The sequence below is a fragment of the Crotalus tigris genome, unplaced genomic scaffold (assembly GCF_016545835.1).
Source record: "Crotalus tigris isolate CLP2741 ecotype Arizona unplaced genomic scaffold, ASM1654583v1 scf7180000017753.6788120, whole genome shotgun sequence".
Classification (NCBI taxonomy): domain Eukaryota; kingdom Metazoa; phylum Chordata; class Lepidosauria; order Squamata; family Viperidae; genus Crotalus; species Crotalus tigris.
This window is the reverse complement of record NW_024096615.1, coordinates 4,025,710-4,041,876: the sequence shown is the minus strand read 5'-3', so window position 1 is coordinate 4,041,876 and position 16,167 is coordinate 4,025,710. Positions and strand designations below refer to the sequence as shown.

Sequence of the window (16,167 nt, the reverse complement as noted above, 5' to 3'; positions counted from 1 at the left end):
CCAAACAAAAAGCTTTCAGAGACTATAAAAACCTACTACCCATGTGCTCAGCCCTTCCTTTCTTTCTCTGGTCTTTCCTGCAAGAACCATCTTTCTGTCTCTTCAATAAACTGCAACCTTCTTCCCAAAGCAGTCGCCATGTTGTTTATTTATCGCTGGCTTGAATGAACCAGGATGAAGACTTTTCTTTCAACAAAACCATAAATTCTTTTTTCTGCTTTAAACCCTTCTAATAACTGTAAATAAGAGAACCCCTGACAATTATATACCTTTATCACCAGTTTTCACCAGCTTCAAAGATTTTGAAAATGTTGAAGCTTTAGTCAAAGATTCTAGCCAAAGATTTGATCTATATTTATTTGCAACTGTGAATGGATTTCAGTTTGGATGGAATCATATTTTGGCAATGAATTGCTACTCAGAACAAAGGGGATGGGATGAAATAAAGGGAGGGAGGGAGGGAGGGAGGGAGGGAGGGAGAAAGAGAGAGAGAGAGAGAGAGAGAGAGAGAGAGAAAGAAAGAAAGAAAGAAAGAAAGAAAGAAAGAAAGAAAGAAAGAAAGAGAAAATGTTGAAAAAGAAAAAAAAGACCTTTTTATAAGAACTAATGTTTGATCAGAAATACAAAACCAACTATAATTCAGGGTTAAGCACTCATTCAACTAAGCCTTGGAAAGGCCAAGAGGAATTGATAAACTAACCCTGAGAAGAAAAAAAGGTAAAAACAAAGAGGCAGATTAATTCATGGACAGTGAGAAAGTTTTCTTCACTGGGATAAATTGAGATTGTTTAAAGAAGGACTCTGAAAAATATCTGCCATTTTGCTGTGTATTCTGCTTTGTCATAGTTTACTTATCCCGGGAGCTTCCAGAAAAGAGTTTGAACCTGGATGTAACAAACACAGCCTCAGAGTTGCAACATCTGTTTTGTGGACTCCAAGTCTCAAAATTTTGACCCCTTTTTTACACATTGGGTAACTGGAGAGGATTAAAAGCCACATATATCTTTTTTAAAAAAAAATATTTTTATTAACGTTTTCCTTTATACAGTACATATTCAGCAGACTATGACATTTTTATATACTATGGATCTACATTCTATACAATATATGCACTGTGTACATTCAATCTAACCCACAATAACCTAATTTGCACAATAACCTTATGTGTATTTCCAATTTTTGTTTCTGTTGTCTATCCAAATATACCAATTTTCCCAAACCGCGTAAAATTCCGAATCATCTTTGTCTTTTAATTCTAAGGTGAGTTTGTCCATCTCGGCACATTCACAAATTTTCTGAATAATCAACCCCTCTGGTGGTATATTGCGTTCCTTCCAATATTGCACGAATGCAATTCTTGCCGCAGTTAGTATATGTAAAATCAGATATCCTATTTTCTTATCAAATTTCTTTTTAAGTATTCCCAGGAGAAATGTTTCCAGATTTAATTCGATTTGACATTTTGTTAAGTCTTGTAGCCACCCTTGTATTTTGCTCCAATATTTTTTCACTTCAGGGCACAGCCACCAAGCGTGAAAGAAGGTATCTTGACGATAATTACATTTCCAACAATTTGGGCTTTAGTTCGGATACATTTTGGCTAATTTTGCAGGGGCTAGGTGCCAACGATATAGCATTTTATATTGATTTTCCTTATATGCAGCGGATTTTGTTATTTTGTGATTTTTATTCCAAATTCTTTCCCAATCTTCTAATTCTATATTGTGCCCTATGTTTTTTGCCCATGCAATCAATATATCTTTAAGCCACCCATTGGACTGCTCAAAGAGTTGGGTTGAAGTGGCTTATATGCCTAATCAATCAATCAAAGTCAGTCAGTCAGTCAATTCTAAATTGACTGACGGACTGATTGGAATTAAGCCCTGTGCAAATTGATCTGACTTGGCAACTGACAATGGTTTTGTAATGAATAAACGGGGTGAAGGTTTATACTAAGAGGCTGCATGTATGCCAGTAAGCGGAACTATTCAAAGATCGATTTTGCAATCCGATATTTTGCGCAAGAGCAGAGGTAAAATAAAATGCACATCTGCATGGGTTTCTCTCTTGTGTTTTTTCTTGCTGTTGAAAAGAGAAGAGAATTTACTCCTCCTGGATCAACCTTCATCTTTTTCTAGGGTGAAGAAACTGCTTTAGCTGATCGAGAAACACTTTGGTAAGCACGCTGACTTCGCATTCAACTCAAGCTCTCTTTTGTTTCTGCAAGTGTCTGTCATTGGTAACCATTCATCCTTATGAATGAATTAGATCGTCTTATAGAAACCTTAAATGTCCAAACAATTTCCAGCAGAAAGATTTATTTCTCTCCATTGGCCTATGGTTTAAGACAATCACTATTGACAGATGGTTATTGTAGCTTTGCTAAATGGAACAACTACTGTATATAAATAAAACAGAAGGGACTGGTAGAGAATGAAGACCCAACAACAATTGTATACACATACTGTAAATTGAATTTTTTTCACCATTCCTCATTATTTTGTCCTGAAGCAAAAGGGTAAGTTAAAATCCTTCGTTCAAAGCTACAAGTTCTATCTAATTGGTTGTGGAAGGGTGCTAATGATTGAGCAGTACTTTCCTTTGAGTAGGTATCTATAGTATTCCATCATATGTTTTAGAAGTCCATAAAGATGCAATGCCAATTTTAAAATTAACACACCAAGCAATGTAGTAATAATAGTAATGAACAGCCTGTCATGCTGACTTAATTGGAATTAAAATTAAAAAAGGGGAGAAGGGCAACTTTAAAGTAATTTAAATATATACTTTTCCAATAAAGAAGGGTAGCACTGGGTTGTCATTCAGATATTTTCACCTTTTTAATTTATCAGTTTAAAGAAAATGCTGTTGACAATGTCATAGCCACTAGCAGAATAAAGAGATGGAAATAAAACGGCTAATTTAAAGAGGGAGAAAGTATCAAACATTTTCTAAACAAATGAGAATATATTATTGCAGAGGGTCTCCTTCACTAGACCATAGGGAAAATGAAATCTACGCTGTAAGAGGTTAGCTTTTTTTTTATTTATTAAAAGTTTTACAATTTTACAATAAAATCCCTCTCCCACTACCTCCCTACCCACCCAAAAACCATCCCCCCCCCTCTTCCCAGAGCTGAATACAGGGTTAACTAAAACTAAGAATACAAAACATTTAAACTTAAGTAAACCTCAAACAAAAGTTACATTAAAAAAAAAAATCCAATATATATATATAATAAAAAAGTCCAATATATATGTATAATAAAAAATACTTATTACCTTAAACTTTAAACTTTAAACATAAATTATTCAAAAGCTAAATAATATCTTTTAATATCATACTTATACTGTATAAAATTTATCCATCTTTTCCACACCAAGAGATATTTCTCTTGTGATTGATCTTTCAAATAAGCCGAAATTTTTGCCATTTCAGATAAATAAGAAACTTTAAAAAACCATTCCTCCAAGGTAGGCAAAAATTCCTTCTTCCAATATTGTCCTATCAACAACCTTGCTGCTGTAATTAAATTTAACATTAAAATAATTTCTTTATCGTCACAATCAACAATAATACCTAATAAAAAAAATTGTGGAGTGAACTTTATCCTTCTCTTAAAAATTTTTTGAATATTCCACCATATCTTTATCCAAAAAGCTTTTATACTTTTACATGACCCCCAAATATGATAATATGTTGCATCCAAACAACCACATCTCCAACATTTAGGTTGCAAATTTGAATACATACGACACATCTTTTGTGGATCAAGGTGCCATCTGTAAAACATTTTATAAAAATTTTCCCGTAAATTTTGAGCTTGCGTGAATTTAACATTCCTCACCCAAATTATCTCCCATGTTTCTAATAAAACCGGCTCATCAAAATTTTGAGCCCATTTAACCATGCAATCTTTAACTAATTCTGTTTCTGAATCCAACTCCACTAATACATCATAAATTCTTTTTATATGAGATCGACTTTGATCTTTAATTTGTTTCAACAAATTTTCATCCTCTCTAATCAAGCCCACTTTATAATCTATCTTCCACCTTTCCAATAATTGTCTATACTGAAACCACGAATAAATAATATTTTCTTGTGCTAATTCATCTATATGTTTTAATTGCCAATTCTTCCCATCCCAATTGTAAGAGGTTAGCTTATATTGATACTTGTAGCTGCTATAAAAGAAAATTGGAAATCACTTCTTTATAATCCTTTTGTTCCTGTTCTTCAATTTCTCTACTTTGGTCTTTGCTCTTTTCTTCTTTCTTGTTTTTTTTCTCTCTCCATTCTAATGATTAGTTCCGATTAATTTTTATTCTATATTCACAATTCTAACAAACTTTAAAAAAACTAAAAATAGGAAGATATGTTAATGTATTGCTGGAATCAGCAGGGCGGACTAGCTCTGACCTGTTGCTATTGTGGTGGGACACAAGTTCAAACTGGTGGAACTTAAGATATGAAAGTCAGCTGGGTGGCTAATTTTGATATCCTAAGTTGGACCAGATATTTGGGTGTCCAGAACAGTCATTTTTTAAAAAAAAATTTAAAAAGGCAAAAGGAATCCACTTCCATGTTGTTGCCAAGAGACTACATGAATATGTTTTTGAAGTCACTAGAACTTGAGTTCAATCTGAAGAAGATGTCACCTTCCTATAGTGAAGTGATATAACTTTTTGGGACATGGGGATACTCTATAATGCAATGCTATGGATCTTCACTAGCCAAAATCAAGACTATTTAATATGCACTTATGCTTCCCATAAATACTCCTTGCAGCATCAAATTGTTCCCAGAAGTACAAGTAGCTGTTTCATCATAAAAGTGCAAAACTGAGGTATGGATTAGGAACGAAATTTTACTTGATGCACGGAGGGTGGAATTCTGCAACTCGGGCTGGTATTTTTTTTAAAAAAAAAAATTGTCTCCTTAGTCTACATTTTCCCTTCCACCACTCATCACACCAGCATTATTGTCAATCATGTCATTCTCTAATTTAAATAAACTGCTCATTATATCCAGGTGTAAGTCTCTTCAATCTGTTTTTTTCCAATTTGTTGTGAGTCATTTTGGAAATAAAAATTATGTTGATGCAAGGCCATCTGCTGAAAATATTTTTCTTCATTTAGCTGGTTGACAAAGGATGCTGTCCTTCCAGCTGGTTTGGATCCTTGCCGTAACAGCTGCTTTACTGGTAAAAGCTCATGGGCAGATAAATTATCCAGGTAAGCTTGGAAATAACAAAAAAAAATCAATACTAATGATTAAGCAATCAAAAACACAATTGTAAATAATCAGAGATTATCCTGTTGCTAATGAACAGAAGAACATTCTGTGTGGTTTCTCGCCTCGACATTTTACTGATGAATTCTTCAGAAGAAATCTATAATCATAGCTTGGAGTTTAAAAATGTTAAGATTATTTCTTTCTTTATTGAATTTATTTGCTGCCCAGAGTTGTTTCATTACCAGATGGGCAGCAAATAGACAGACAGACAGACAGACAGACAGACAGAGAGATCTTCCCATTTTTAAATTCCAATAACAAAAGTGCATTTTTTTCCAAAAAAGAAATAAATTGCCTTTGCAATGGGAACAATAGACTGGCATCACCATTTTCAGATTTCTCCACTGAATATTACAGAAATAATACAAATGTTTTAAGGAAAGGGAAGGGAAGGGAAGGGAAGGAAAGGAAAGGAAAGGAAAGGAAAGGAAGGGAAGGGAAGGGAAGGGAAGGGAAAGGAAGAGAGGGGAAGGGAAGGGAAGGGAAAGTAAAGGAAGACAGAAAAGAAGGGAAGATGGAAGGGAAGGGAAGGGAAGGAAAGGGAAGGGAAGGAAAGGAAAGGAAGGGAAGGAAAGGAGAATTAGGGAAGGGAAGGGAAGGGAAGGAAGGGAAGGAAAGGAAAGGAAAGGAAAGGAAGGGAAGGGAAGGGAAAGGAAGAGAAGGGAAGGGAAGGGAAGGGAAGGAAGGGAAGGGAAGGAAGGGAAGGGAAGGGAAGGAGAATTAGGGAAGAGAAGGGAAAGGAAGGCAAAGGAAGGGAAGGAAGGGAAGGGAAGGGAAGGGAAGGGAAGGAAAGGGAAAGGAAGGGAAGGGAAGGGAAAGGAAGAGAAGGGAAGGGAAGGGAAGGAGAATTAGGGAAGGGAAAGGAAGGCAAAGGAAGGGAAGGAAGGGAAGGGAAGGGAAGGGAAGGGAAGGAAAGGAAAAGAAAAGAAAGGAAAGGAAAGGAAGGGAAGGGAAGGGAAGGGAGGGAAGGGAAGGGAAGGAGAATTAGGGAAGGGAAAGGAAGGCAAAGGAAGGGAAGGAAGGGAAGGGAAGGAAAGGAAAGGAAAGGAAGGGAAGGGAGGGAAGGGAAGGAAGGGAAGGGAAAGGAAGAGAAGGGAAGGGAAGGGAAGGAGAATTAGGGAAGGGAAAGGAAGGCAAAGGAAGGGAAGGAAGGGAAGGGAAGGGAAGGGAAGTAAGAAGGGAAGGGAAGAGAATTAGAAGGGGAAGGGAATAAGGGAAAAGAGAAGGAAGGAAGGAAGGAAGGAAGGGAAGAAGGGAAGGAAGGAAGGGAAGGGAGGAAAGGAAATGAAAGGAAAGGAAGGACAAGGGAGTGGAAAGTGAAGGAAGGGAAGGAAGGAGAATTTAGGGAATGTAAGGAAGGAAGGGAAAGGAAGGGAAGGGAAGGGAAGGAAGGGAAGGGAAGGGAAGGGAAAGGAAGACAAAGGAAGGGAAGGAAGGGAGGGAAAGGGAAGGAAGGGAAGGGAAAGGAAGAGAAGGGAAGGGAAGGGAAGGAGAATTAGGGAAGGGAAAGGAAGGCAAAGGAAGGGAAGGAAGGGAAGGGAAGGGAAGGGAAGGGAAGGAAAGGAAAGGAAAGGAAAGGAAGGGAAGGGAGGGAAAGTGAAGGAAGAGAAGGGAAGGGAAGGAGAATTAGGGAAGGGAAGGGAAAGGAAGGGAAGGGAAGGGAAGGAAGGGAAGGGAAGGGAAGGGAAAGGAAGGGAAAGGGAAGGAAGGGAAAGGAAGGAGGAAGGAAGGGAGGAAGGAAGGGAGGAAAGGAGGGAAGGAAGGAAGGAAAGGGAAGGGAAGTGAAAGAAGGAAAGAAAGGAAAAGGGAAGGGGGGGGAAAGTGAAAAGGAAGGAAGGTAATGGAGAGGGAAGGGAAGGGAAGGAAGGAGAATTAGGGAAGGGAAGGGAAGTAAAGGAAGGAAGGGAAGGAAGGGAAGGGAAGGAAGGGAAGGAAGGGAAGGGAAGGAAGGGAAGGAAGGGAAGGAAAGGAAAGGAAAGGAAAGGAAGGGAAGGGAGGGAAAGTGAAGGAAGGGAAGGGAAGGGAAGGAAAGGGAAGGGAAGGAAGGGAAGGGAGGGAAAGGGAAGGAAGGGAAGGGAAAGGAAGAGAAGGGAAGGGAAGGGAAGGGAAGGGAAGGAGAATTAGGGAAGGGAAAGGAAGGCAAAGGAAGGGAAGGAAGGGAAGGGAAGGAAAGGAAAGGAAAGGAAGGGAAGGGAGGGAAAGGGAAGGAAGGGAAGGGAAAGGAAGAGAAGGGAAGGGAAGGGAAGGAGAATTAGGGAAGGGAAAGGAAGGCAAAGGAAGGGAAGGAAGGGAAGGGAAGGGAAGGGAAGGAAAGGAAAAGAAAAGAAAGGAAAGGAAAGGAAGGGAAGGGAAGGGAAGGGAGGGAAAGTGAAGGAAGGGAAGGGAAGGAGAATTAGGGAAGGGAAGGGAAAGGAAGGGAAGGGAAGGAAGGGAAGGAAGGGAAGGGAAGGAAGGGAAGGAAGGGAAGGGAAGGAAAGGAAAGGAAAGGAAGGGAAGGGAGGGAAAGTGAAGGAAGGGAAGGGAAGGGAAGGGAAGGAAGGGAAGGGAAGGAGAATTAGGGAAGGGAAGGGAAAGGAAGGCAAAGGAAGGGAAGGAAGGGAAGGAAAGGAAAGGAAAGGAAAGGAAAGGAAGGGAGGGAAAGTGAAAGAAGGGAAGGGAAGGGAAAGGAAGAGAAGGGAAGGGAAGGAGAATTAGGGAAGGGAAGGGAAAGGAAGGGAAGGGAAGGGAAGGGAAGGAAGGGAAGGAAAGGGAAGGAAGGGAAGGGAAGGGAAGGAGAATTTGGGAAGGGAAGGGAAAGAAAGGGAAGGGAAGGGAAGGAAAGGGAAGGGAAGGAAAGGGAAGGGAAGGAAAGGAAAGGAGAGGAAAGAAAAGGAAGGGAAGGGAAGGGAAGGAGAATTAGGAAAAAAAGGAAAGGAAAGGAAAGGAAAGGAAAGTAAAGGAAAGGAAAGGAGCCTCATAGATATTGTATATCCCAATTTGAGAGTTTGGGTCATTGAAGTTCAGAATATATTTATGTTTCTACAACAGAATGATGAACTGATCTTCCAAAACTCCAATGCTTTTTTATATCTGAAATTTGAAATTGGTGCCCAAGGTTATTAAAGAGAGTGACACATTTACATGTATATGTTTTCCTTTGAACAGGTCCCCAAGGATCTAATGGGGGAATTGGACCTCTTGGCCCTGAAGTACCACCAGGCATCCCAGGCATCCCAGGACCACCTGGTCCACCAGGTGATGGAGTATCTCCATTTCGTTGGCTTTCCTTCCAGACCTCCCAGATGTGCTTGTCCCAATCTCTAGCTTTGCCCATTTCAAAATTCCAAACAAAACACACTCCTCTTCCTCCTTTTTTCAAACTCTCTTTGATTCTTCCATTGTCTGATGAAACATTCTGGACTCCTTCATCTTCATCATGCTCTCCGAAGGGATTTAGAAGTGCCCCTATTTTTGGGTAAATTTGGTTTCTTCCAGACAATCATTAGTGCCATTAACAGAGTCATCTTCTTCAGGAGACTGAGCTGTCCTTGTGTTTTTGTTGTGTTGCCTAGGCAACTGCATATTAATTTATCAATTTATTCAATTCATTTGGTCCCATCTCACTATCTGGGCAGCTTTCAATCTGATAAAATGACATAGTAAATGATTAAAGTAGTAAGACAATAAATACATACAAATTGACAAAGAAATAGCTTAAGATAGAGGGTGGGTACACAATAGTGGTGGGATCTTTTAATTCAGTAATCATCTCCAGGATGACACAGCCCTATCTACCCCGCAAAGGCCAATGGTCAGAGCCAGGTTTTAAGGTCCAAAGAGTGAGGTCAGGTCTCCTCTTGAGAATCATGGTGTCCTAGAGAGTGAGCCCCATGGCAGAGAAGACTGTTCTCCTTCATCCTGCCAGCCAAAATCTCTTGACCAATGGGTTCCGAAACTTGCCTCTTCTGCAAATGTCCCATGGCATACTAACTTGGTAATCAAACCTTCCAACTCTTAGAAGTAGGAGGGGTGAAAATCAACAGGAACTCATTCCACAAAATAAAGATGGGTGAGACAAACTCTTGGAAATGATTCACCAGTTTGAAGAACAGACTAAGTTAGGAGAGTTATTCTATAGATGCCAATCAGTTAGGAGAGTCTTTGACTTCATGGAGATGCTTGCCTTCTGCAATCCCAAGATGGTTATTGGTTTTGCTCCATAATCTGCCTTTACCTTCTCAATGTATAGCTGTGGACTTCAAGTTCACGCAAAGTATTAGTACTGCTTTATAAAACCCTAGTGAGACCACATCTGAAATACTGCAACGAGTTTTAGTCACCATAGTACAAAAAAGATGTTGAGACCTTGTAAAAGTTCAGATAAGATGATCCAAGGCCTGGAAACTAAAACATATGAAGAATGGCTGCAGGACTTGGGTTTGGCTAGTCTAAAGTAAAGAAGAAATAGGGGCAACATGATAGCAGTATTCCAGTATTTGAGGGGCTGCCACCAAGAAGAAGGGGTCAAACTATTCTCCAAAGCACCAGAGGGAAGGACAAGAAGCAATGGTTGGAAACTGACCAAAGAGAGAAGCAACTGGAGGTTTGTAAGAAGAGACTGGACAGTCACTTATCTGAGATGGTATAAATTCTCCTGCTTCAGCAGGGGGCTGGACTGGAAGACTCCAAGGTCCATTCCAGATCTATTCTATTCTATTCTATTCTATCCTATTCTATTCTATTCTATTCTATTCTATTCTATTCTATTCTTTACTGGTGGGGCATGTATATTTTTGGATGGGAAGCTTCCCAGAGTCGGTTAAAAGATAGGCAACTGTAGAAATGTTTTATATCAATAAATAAAATAAAAGGTTTATAGATATTGTGAACCCCATTTTTGAGAGTTTGGGTAATTAAAGATACATTTCTGTTTCTACAATAAGGCAATGAATGGATCAGCCACAAATCCAATGCTTTCCATATCCAAAATTTGAAATAAGTGCTCAAGAATGTTACACAATTACATCTCTTGTTTTCCTTTGAACAGGACCCCCAGGACCACCTGGACCAAGCGGCTTTCCTGGAGCAAGGGGTGACAGCGGTCTTCCTGGTATACCAGGTGATTGAATCTTATCCTTTTTGTGAGCGTTTTAGAGGCTTCCAGACCTAAGCAGATATGCTTGTCTCAACATCTGGTTTGGCCCAAGCCAGAATCCCAAACAAAAACAATGACAACCCACCTTTCCCTTTTTAAAAATCTCTTTGATTCCTATATTACTTGGTGAAACAAATACATACAAATTGACAAAGAAATAGCTTAAGATAGAGGGGTGGGTGCACAATAGAGGTGGGGTCTTCTAATCCAGTAATCATCTCCAGAGTGACACAGCCCTATCTACCCCCCAAAGGCCAATGGTCAGAGCCAGGTTTTAAGGTCCAAAGAGTGGGGTCAGGTCTCCTCTTGAGAATCATGGTGTCCTAGAGGGTGAGCCCCATGGCAGACAAGATTTTTCTCCTTGATCCTGCCAGCCAAAATCTCTTGGCCAATGGGTTCCGAAACTTGCCTCTTCTGCAAATGTCACTGGGGCAGGTCAATCCCATGACATACTAATTTGGTAATCAAACCTTCCAACTCTTAGAAGTAGGAGGGGTGAAAATCAACAGGAACTCATTCCACAAAATAAAGATGGGTGAGACAAACTCTTGGAAATGATTCACCAGCTTGAAGAACAGACTAAATTAGGAGAGTTATTGTACAGATGCCAATCAGTTAGGAGAGTCCTTGACTTCATGGAGATGCTTGCCTTCTGCAATCCCAAGATGGTTATTGGTTTTGCTCCCTAATCTGCCTTTACCTTCTCAATGTGTAGCTGTGGACTTCACTGGACAGTCACTTATCTGAGATGGTATAGATTCTCCTGCTTCAGCAGGGGGCTGCACTGGAAGACCTCCAAGGTCCATTCCAGATCTATTCTGTTCTGTTCTACTTTACTCTACTCTACTCTACTCTACTCTACTCTACTCTACTCTACTCTACTCTACTCTATTCTATTCTATTCTATTCTATTCTATTCTATTCTATTCTATTCTATTCTATTCTATTCTATTCTATACTGGTGGGGCATGACCAGTAAAACTTCCCAGAGTTGGTTAAAAGATAGGCAGCTGTAGAAATGTTTTATATCAATAAATAAAATAAAAGAAGTTTTATAGATATTGTGAATCCCATTTTGGAGAGTTTGGGTAATTAAAGATACATTTCTGTTTCTACAACATAGTAATGAACAGATCGGCCACAAATCCAACGCTTTCCATATCCAAAATTTAAAATAAGTGCTCAAGAATGTTACATAATTACATCTCTTGTTTTCCTTTGATCAGGACCCCAAGGACCACCTGGACCAAGCGGACCTCCTGGCTTTCCAGGACCAAGGGGTATGAGCGGTCCTCCTGGTCTACCAGGTGATTGGATGTCATCCTTTTTGTGAGCGTTTTAGAGGCTTCCAGACCTAAGCAGATATGCTTGTCTCAACATCTGGCTTGGCCCAATCCAGAATCCTAAACAAAAACAATGACAACCCTCCTTTTCCCTTTTTAAAAATCTCTTTGATTCCTATATTACTTGATGAAACATTCTGAACCACTTCCTGGCGCATTCAAAACTTGCACACGCTATTTTGCAAGACTACTTCAACCTAATAGAGGTCATGTCTTCTGAAGGAATTTAAAAGTTCCCCCAATTTTTGTAAACTATTTTCATCTCGATGGTAATTAGTGTCACTAAATTCAACCATCTTCTAGATATTTTCTTAAATGAAAAGGAGATCAAGCTTTCCTTGTGTGGCTGTTGTGTTGCCTAGGCAGCTGCGCATTATATATTAATTTGGCAATCGAGCTCTCCAGCTCTTGAAAGTGGGAGGGGTAAATATCAACAGGAATCCCTTTGATGAAATAGAGATGGGTGAGACAAACTCTCTGAAATGATTCACCTTGAAGCAGAGGCTAAATTATGAGAGTTATTGCAGAGATGGAAATCAGTTATGAGAGCACTTGACTTCATGGAGATGTTTGCCTTCTGCGATTGAAAGGTAGTTATTGGTTTTGCTCCACAATCCTATTGTCATTGTTGAAAGAAAAAATCTTCAGGACTGTCTGAAAGGACTGTCTCTAGTCTACAACACAGTTCTTTCAACAATTTCAAGAAGGCTCCACACCCATTTGCACCAGATGGCCCTGAGGACACAGGTAAACCTTAAAATGGCCATAATGACCCTCTAAAACAAAGCAAATGACCGGCTGTCTGCAAGGAGTATAAATCCTTCCATTCCCCACCATCCAGTCAAAACTGAAGAAGATTCTTGGATGAGAAGCGAAACGTCTTCAAAGAAAAACAAGAAAGTCCAGTTGCCTCCTGAAAAAGCATCTTTAAGATATGGATGGAGGTGTCAACAATAGCCTGAGGACCCACCAATACACATATAGGTTGCAAACCCTGGCATACCAATATTAAGGGACTTGGTGGAAGGTCTTGCAAGAGCCTCTTATTTATATTTTGTTTTTTTTAAAAGAATAATAAATATAACTTTGGGTTCAGGGAAGTTTTCAGAAAAAGGAAGAAACAAAAAATGTATTTGCTACACAAAACAAAATCCATTTGTTTCGGTTGAAAGACACAAGAAATACTCTAGGCCTACAAATCAATCAATTAATCGTTCTGTTATCTAATCTGCCAGGCTATTGCTGATTTGTACTCCAATGCATCATTCAAGGAAAGTACCGTCCCAACTCATGTCACAGGATCATATAGTCAAGTAAGAGTAATAATAACTTCAATTGAACCATGGGACAATGAAGATCCATTATTTTTCATCCACAGGTCTCCCTGCCAGTCAAGATGACATCAAAGAACTCCAACGTAGAATCGGCCAAATGGAAAGAGGTACGTTTTTAATGGCTTCCCTTTCTCTTTTTCAAATTAAAAGTGGGTGAGTAGTTTTTATTCTTATTCCCTTGCATCGCCAAGAAAGCTGAACGAGACCAAAGCTGTTCAGAAGACTATGCCATACTATAACCGTTAATGCCTATCTGGGTATGATTGAAAGTGATGATCCAGGAAAATTCAATTTCTGGAACGGGGACTTTTAAAAAAAAAAATTACCGACTGATAAAGAACGTGATAACCTAAAGTTAGATTGTCCCTCTATTTTTAAGAGTGTATTCTATCCAGCATATCATTCAGAGGAATTCATAATGCTCACTGATTTGGGCTGTCTTTGAGCCCAATTCATTTCACAGGGCTGTTATTTCTATACGGTAAATAGGAGGAGGAATATATCGAATATATATTGCTGGCTATAGTCATCACCTTGAGTCATTTGTAAAAAAAAAGTAATAAAGGCAGGATATAAATAAATAAATACAAAAATGCTTGCTGACGAGCTTAAGTTAAAAACAATAACAAAATAGTAAAAAAAAAAAGAAATTTAAAAAGTACATTGTTGCCCCGGGGATAATAATTCATCAATCCACTTCTCAAAAAGGGCTCGCACCACACCTTGTCCCAAAGCCCAAAGCCTCCTTTGTGTGTGTGTGTGTGTGTGTGTGTTATGGGTGTTCACTAGAAGAGACTATAATTAGTCTTTGAGATATGACTATAATGGAGTCTGCCCATTTTAATCGCAGGTCGCAATCATTGTTAGGTGAAATGTAATACTAATAACACACACACACACACACACACACACACACACACACACACCATGCTTGCTTTCCCCAATGAAATGGAAAAAGGAATGTACAGGTCATTAAGTGGAGCCTACGGAGCATTCTGGATGGAGGACTCTGCTGGAGGCCTGGCACAGGCCCAGCCTCACCAGCCCTGCCCTTCCCATCCTCTCCCATCTTCTAGGGATGCCCCATGCTCCACTTCCCATGACTTGGGTTCCCATGGGTCTTTTCCCGCTCCAGCCTTAGCACTGATTTCCACCCACCTGGTCAAGCACCTTCCTCCTCTTCATTTACCTTTTGAAGAAGTCCATCTGCATGCTGGGATTCCCAAAGCAGCAGCCATTTTGTCTTGTCCACAAAATGGCAGCCATGTTTGTCCACAAAATGGCAGCCAATTCCTTTTGCTGCCTTAAAAAAGCTCTGCATGGTGCCACAGACACTTTTGGCCGTTAATTGCTCTAACGGTCAGGCAATTTCTCCTTAGTTCTAGCTTGATTCAGTCCTTGGATTACTTTCCATCCATTGCTTCTTGTCCTGCCTTCAGGTGCTTTGGAGAATAGCTTGACTCCCTCTAGTTTGTGGCCACCCCTCAGATACTGGAACACTGCTATCATGTCACCCCTGGTCTTCCTTTTCATTAAACTAGACATTCCCAATTCCAGCAACCGTTCTTTATATGTTTTGAAGGATCTAAGCAAGGCTTCCAAATTTCTTGACAGCTTTGACCTTGGAAGAAAAGATGGCAAATGCTGGGGATAAGCTGTTTGCCTCTACTGGAGAGGAATATGACTTTGAGAAAGCAGACTTGACTTGCAAAAAAGCCCAGGGCGCCATTGCTGCACCAAGAAACCTGAAAGAGAACAACGCTATTCAGGAGATTGTGCAATTTTATAACAATTCTGCATATCTAGGTATTATTGAAAGTGATGTTCCAGGGAAATTCCATTTCCAGAATGGGGATCCATTGGATTTTACCAACTGGTTCAAGGATGAACCTTCCGATCCAGGAACTAAAAAATGTGTGGAAATGAACAAAAATGGAGCCTGGTATAGCAAAAGGTGCCACAATTACCGCCTTGTGGTCTGTGAGTTTTAAAACCCAACCACTAGGCAAACCAAGGCAACCATTGAATGTTCCTTAAAACATAACTTGATGTAATTTTTCTGTCAAATAATAATAATAATAAAAATCCTAGCATTTTCTTTGCTTTCGTTTCATTTCCTGTGCTCAAAAGACAAATCTATTATAAAGGGATTGCATGTTTGTAAACAGATAATCTAAGAATAAAATAGAACGGAATGGAATGGAGTGGAGTGGAGTGGAATAGAGGAATGAAGAATAGAATAGAATAGAATAGAATAGAATAGAATAGAATAGAATAGAATAGAATAGAATATATAAGAGAGAAGAGAGAAGAGAGAAGAGAGAAGAGAATAGAATATAGAATAGAATAGAATAGAATAGAATAGAATAGAATAGAATAGAATAGAATAGAATAGAATAGAATAGAATGGAATGGAATGGAATGGAATGGAATGGAATGGAATGGAATGGAATGGAATACATAAGAGAGAAGAGAGAAGAGAAGAGAATAGAATATAGAATAGAATAGAATAGAATAGAATAGAATAGAATAGAATAGAATAGAATAGAATGGAATGGAATGGAATCGAATGGAATCGAATGGAATTCTGAATACAGAAGAGAATAGAATATAGAATAGAATAGAATAGAATAGAATAGAATAGAATAGAATAGAATAGAATAGAATAGAATGGAATGGAATGGAATGGAATGGAATGGAATGGAATGGAATACATAAGAGAGAAGAGAGAAGAGAATAGAATATAGAATAGAATAGAAAAGAATAGAATAGAATAGAATGGAATTCTGAATACAGAAGAGAATAGAATATAGAATAGAATAGAATAGAATAGAATAGAATAGAATAGAATAGAATAGAATAGAATAGAATAGAATAGAATACAGAATACAGAATACAAGAGCTCCAAATGTTATTCACATCATCACGTGATCAAAATTCAGACACCTGGCAACTGACTCCCATTTATGACAGTCGCTTTGTCCCCCTGGGGTCTTGTGATCCACTTTTGTGACCTTCTGACAAGTCATGTTCCCTTAAAAAAACCATGTTACTAACG

The 16,167-nt window shown here is 39.1% G+C and overlaps 1 protein-coding gene across 1 annotated transcript; it reads left to right on the top strand.

Annotated features, from left to right (window-relative positions):
- Positions 1–2,018: 2,018 nt before the first annotated feature.
- LOC120306815 (pulmonary surfactant-associated protein A-like) lies at positions 2,019–15,207 on the top strand. Its single transcript, XM_039340728.1, has 7 exons — positions 2,019–2,176; positions 5,142–5,237; positions 8,443–8,532; positions 10,325–10,396; positions 11,659–11,739; positions 13,154–13,216; positions 14,724–15,207. Exons 2-7 carry the CDS (start codon positions 5,156–5,158, stop codon positions 15,098–15,100), a joined length of 765 nt encoding a protein of 254 aa, XP_039196662.1. The 5' UTR covers positions 2,019–2,176; positions 5,142–5,155; the 3' UTR covers positions 15,101–15,207.
- Positions 15,208–16,167: the final 960 nt, after the last annotated feature.

Excerpts from the sequence above, each read along its gene's own strand:
- LOC120306815 (XM_039340728.1), top strand. The coding sequence starts at position 5,156 with ATGCTGTCCTTCCAGCTGGTTTGGATCCTTGCCGTAACAGCTGCTTTA. Across the intron at positions 8,533-10,324 it reads AGGACCACCTGGTCCACCAG|GACCCCCAGGACCACCTGGA; the intron begins GTGATGGAGTAT and ends TCCTTTGAACAG. Across the intron at positions 13,217-14,723 it reads AATCGGCCAAATGGAAAGAG|CTTTGACCTTGGAAGAAAAG; the intron begins GTACGTTTTTAA and ends ATTTCTTGACAG.